We start from the raw sequence: 4059 nt of genomic DNA on the forward strand, positions 1-4059 counted from the left end.
CTGTCTAGATAAAATCAAGACTGTCCCGATTTGGCAATCTGGAGAATAATTTAAGAATTTTAAAATATATTTTTTATTTGCACTGTTTATATGACTCTTACATGTCTTAGGATTATGCAGTTTGGTTGGGTTTTTTTTGGGTTTTTTTTAAAACTAGCAAATGAAAACAAGGAACAAAGAAAAAAATAACAGTTGATTATATTCTAGAATAGTCCAAATATACAGCTGTTTTGGGCCACGACGGAATTGTGTGTTAGGATGTCCTGTTTTAGCTCTTTGAAATGAAAAGTTGGCCGCAATGCTATTATTCTTTAAAACTCTTTACTCTTTGGTGATGTGTTGTAGGACACCAATTACTATGCTTTGTCCCCACCCCATTCCCCTCCCTTCTCCTCTACCGAAGCTCTGTATTAAATGGGAACGATGCAATCTTCTTTACTACGTTTATTAAAGAAGAGAGGGGATAAGAGAACTGAAGACTTAATACTTGGGACACGTTTAATTTCAATAATATGGAGTCATGAAGGGACTTTGTCTGTTCACCCGGGTGAGGTTCAAGACCTCCCATAATGGGCAGGGAGTCACTTACTGTGTCTTCTATCCCCTTCACTTACTGAATCTTCTATCCCCTTCACTTACTGTGTCTTCTATCCCCTTCACTTACTGAATCTTCTATCCCCTTCACTTACTGTGTCTTCTATCCCCCTATATTTGTTTTCCAACATGCTTTCTGTCATCATCTTGGAATGATATTACTTGGTTTTGTCCTGGCCCTGGCCGGAGACCTTGTCTGGGAGGGAAACAGTCAAATGTATTTTGGGAGATAATATTTTTTTTACTTGTAAATCATCTCTCTGTAATGCATTGTACTATTTTTGTTTTATATATGATATATATGCCTCGATTCCTGTTTTCTTGGGGTGTCCATCGCAGCAGAGCCTTTCTTATCAGTGTTTCATCAGGTCTGCAACAGACATGCCCCAACCATTGCCAAGACAATGGTCATTTAAATAGATCAATATTTGAAGGACAAGTTTTCAAGCCAAATTTTTTTTATGTTTTTTTTTTTTTCCAAAGTACGCCAGTTAGAAACTGGTTGGTTAACCCTCTCCTTATCACCTGCATCAAAATCATCACATTTGTAACAACACAATATACATTTTTCTTATTCAGATTTATTTTGTACATCACAAATTTTGAAGAATGAGCTTTGTTTATTTAATAAGAACATAACATTTTGTTTAAAAAATCAATTTTTCTGCTTGATAAGCCAACCATTTTGAGAAAATACTGAAAATGATTGATCACATGTAGTAGACTTTGATGTTCTTTTTCTTTTTTTTTTAATATGATTAACATTTTAGTCTCACAGCATGCTTTTCTTTTTTTTATATAGATAGATAGGGGAGGGTGTGAGCTTACACCAACCTGAAATCAGATCTTACCCTTTTCACTAAGAGAGCAGATAGTAGATCATTAGAGCAGACCAGCCTACTCCAGAATTTAAATTTTCGTGGATTTTTTTTTTCGGGGATAAATATAGCAATTTCTATAGTCAACTTTATAGATCAACAGTTTATCCTCACACTGTACAAATGCACCCCTTAGTAGATGCATGATGAATTAAATTATCACCCTTTCGGAGAATTCCGAAATGTCTTGGTTGTGTGTCATCTCGGATTAAATTGTTTCACAAATTCAACTGCCTCATTTTAGCAGCTTCAAGCAGCAATATGTGTACAAAGGCGCTTTGAAAATGAAAAAAAAAAAGGAATTTATGATGAGTGAAAATAAACTTGCTTACTGCCTCCGACTGCAAAGAGATGTTCATTAACTAAGAAGTTAATTACTTCTACCACTTAGTCATTCCTCCAATACCTTTTTTGGTTATCGAAAAAAAAAAAAAATGGGGGGGGGGGGGGGGGGGTAGTACAGCTATTACTAAATCTGAAATATTAGACATTGTCATGAGTCTGTGCCCTTGGTCAAATTTTTTTTTTTAAATCACTGGATTAAGAAAACTCCCAAACTTATCATTATTAAAAAAAAAATTTGAGACCTGAAATAAGTATTCAGTTAATTGTCTATTAGAATATAGAGGTTCTTAAATGAGTCAATAAAATGTATAGTAAGATAAAGGGAGTAAAAATGACTATTAAAAAATGATACAAATGTTAATCTGTATATATTTTTATTATGTTTTAGTCTGTGTATATTTATTATGCTTTATTGCCTTTTTTTGTTTTAATTTACTTTTGATTTGGTCAATATTATTTTTTATTTATATTACATTTAGGGTGTTGTTAGTGGCACAACGATATACCTACATATATTTCTTTTTGTTTTATTTTCAGACTCGGTTATGAGACGTCGTTGAGTATAGATGATGCTTGGAGGATGACAACCCTTTCTATAAATTGCCTGAATGGCCGATGATTCTATGACTTTTTGTGAAAGTAGTGGGGGACAATGTTATCGACACTTCTGGTGAAGATGATGATGACGGTGGCCACTTGAAAGCTTTTTTCATCTGGAAAGCAAAAGATAGTCTTGTTGATTGTACAGAAAGAGGTGTTGGTGGTGGTAGTGAGGATGATGGTGGTGGCCACTTGAGAGCTTATTTCATCTGGAAAGGACTGCTGAAAAGCAAAAGATAGTATTTTTGATTGCGCAGAAATAAGTGTTGGTGGTGGTGACGGCAGTGAGGATGATGATAATGATAATGACTGGCAATCTTGTAGGCTGATTTCATCGGGAGAGGACTTCTGACAGCAATTTCTAGTACGTTGAGTGAGAATAATGATAGTAGCGAAAAGGTGTAAATTGAAAGTCTTTGGGGACATACAGGCATTGGGAAGTTTCGGGTACAAACCCTTCGTTGGCACAACAATAAACAAAGGAATGTTGAAAATAAATAAAATGTTCCTTTGTTTATTGTTTTGCTGATGAAGGATTTTGTCACTGAAATGTCCATTGTCCCATCCAAAGTCTCTAATTTCATCTTTTCATTAGTATTTTCACAATCCACTTTTCCCCAATAATGACGATGTCAACTTGAAGATTTGGTTTCGATAAGAGGGTGGGGTGAGGGATCTCCACCATCGTCATCATCTCAGACTGTTTATAGTTATAGTAAAATTTATGTAATTGAGAGGCAATGATAATGCTGATGAGCACGGGTTGATGTTGGTGCTGCTGTTTCAATGACTAGTTGTTGTTGTATTTGTTGTTAGTCTCTGATTTTTTGTTTTTTTGTTTTGTAATACGATTAGTAGTAAGGAGCAAGTCCTACAAACACTTCAATAGTCTAGGAAGTCGAAACGTAAATTTCCTGTTGCATACATTAAGTCTTGAATAGGATGAATAAAAAAACTATGTTTCTTGTTCTCTTTGGACTTATTTACTGGGCAGGTTTCAATGTGACCCGACTCTTATTTGACATCATATTGTTACTGTTTTCGCAACCAGGACTTATGAAGCTAAGACCTACTGCTAATGCTCTTAAATTGAGAAATTAGGGAGCAGGCACTGGTGTAAGATGAAGATCTGACACACACTTTCTTAGATCATTACAATGCTCTTAAATGTGGTGAAAATTTCTGCAGTTTAGATCGGGGCAAAAGCTAGTATTTTGTAACATTGGATGTAACGAGACATCAATATGAAATAATTCAAAAGAAACTCTAGTTTTTGGGCGTTTAGGGGGGGGGGGGGGTTGTTCCAATTTGGCCAGGTTCGATTTTAAAAGTTAATGTTTATAGATTGAAACTTGTGAAAATGTGCTAAATTTACTATTCATAAATGGATAAAGGTTCAAATTGAATTACACAACATCACTTCTCAACCCTATGCCTGTCTGTCAGGGCTGATTTTAAGTCGTTGCAGTGCATGGCTTTAGTAGTCAGGATATCACTGGCATTTCCATCACTTTCAGCGAAAAATTAGTAGTAGTAAGTGACTGTGATGAGATTCTAGCCTTTGGAGAAGATTGAGTCGCATCGCAAGTACTTATCTCTTGCAGACAGCAATGGAAACAACAGTCTTATTCTCACAAAAGTT

General features: G+C 35.3%; 1 protein-coding gene across 3 annotated transcripts in view; it reads left to right on the top strand.

The window, feature by feature from the left end:
• Positions 1–3382, top strand: part of LOC144960449 (uncharacterized) — a 31266-nt gene extending 27884 nt beyond the window's left edge. For all 3 annotated transcript variants that reach the window (XM_078893539.1, XM_078893538.1, XM_078893540.1), the window contains one exon: positions 2355–3382. Coding sequence is in view for 2 of the 3 variants with exons in the window: in XM_078893538.1 (XP_078749664.1) it covers positions 2355–2366 (12 nt within the window). In the remaining variant the exon portion in view is untranslated. The remainder of the gene's footprint in view (positions 1–2354) is intronic.
• Positions 3383–4059: the final 677 nt, after the last annotated feature.

Source organism: Berghia stephanieae, chromosome 15, assembly GCF_034508935.2.
Source record: "Berghia stephanieae isolate SIO BIC M18660-M18661 chromosome 15, UCSD_Bste_1.3, whole genome shotgun sequence".
Lineage (NCBI taxonomy): Eukaryota > Metazoa > Mollusca > Gastropoda > Nudibranchia > Aeolidiidae > Berghia > Berghia stephanieae.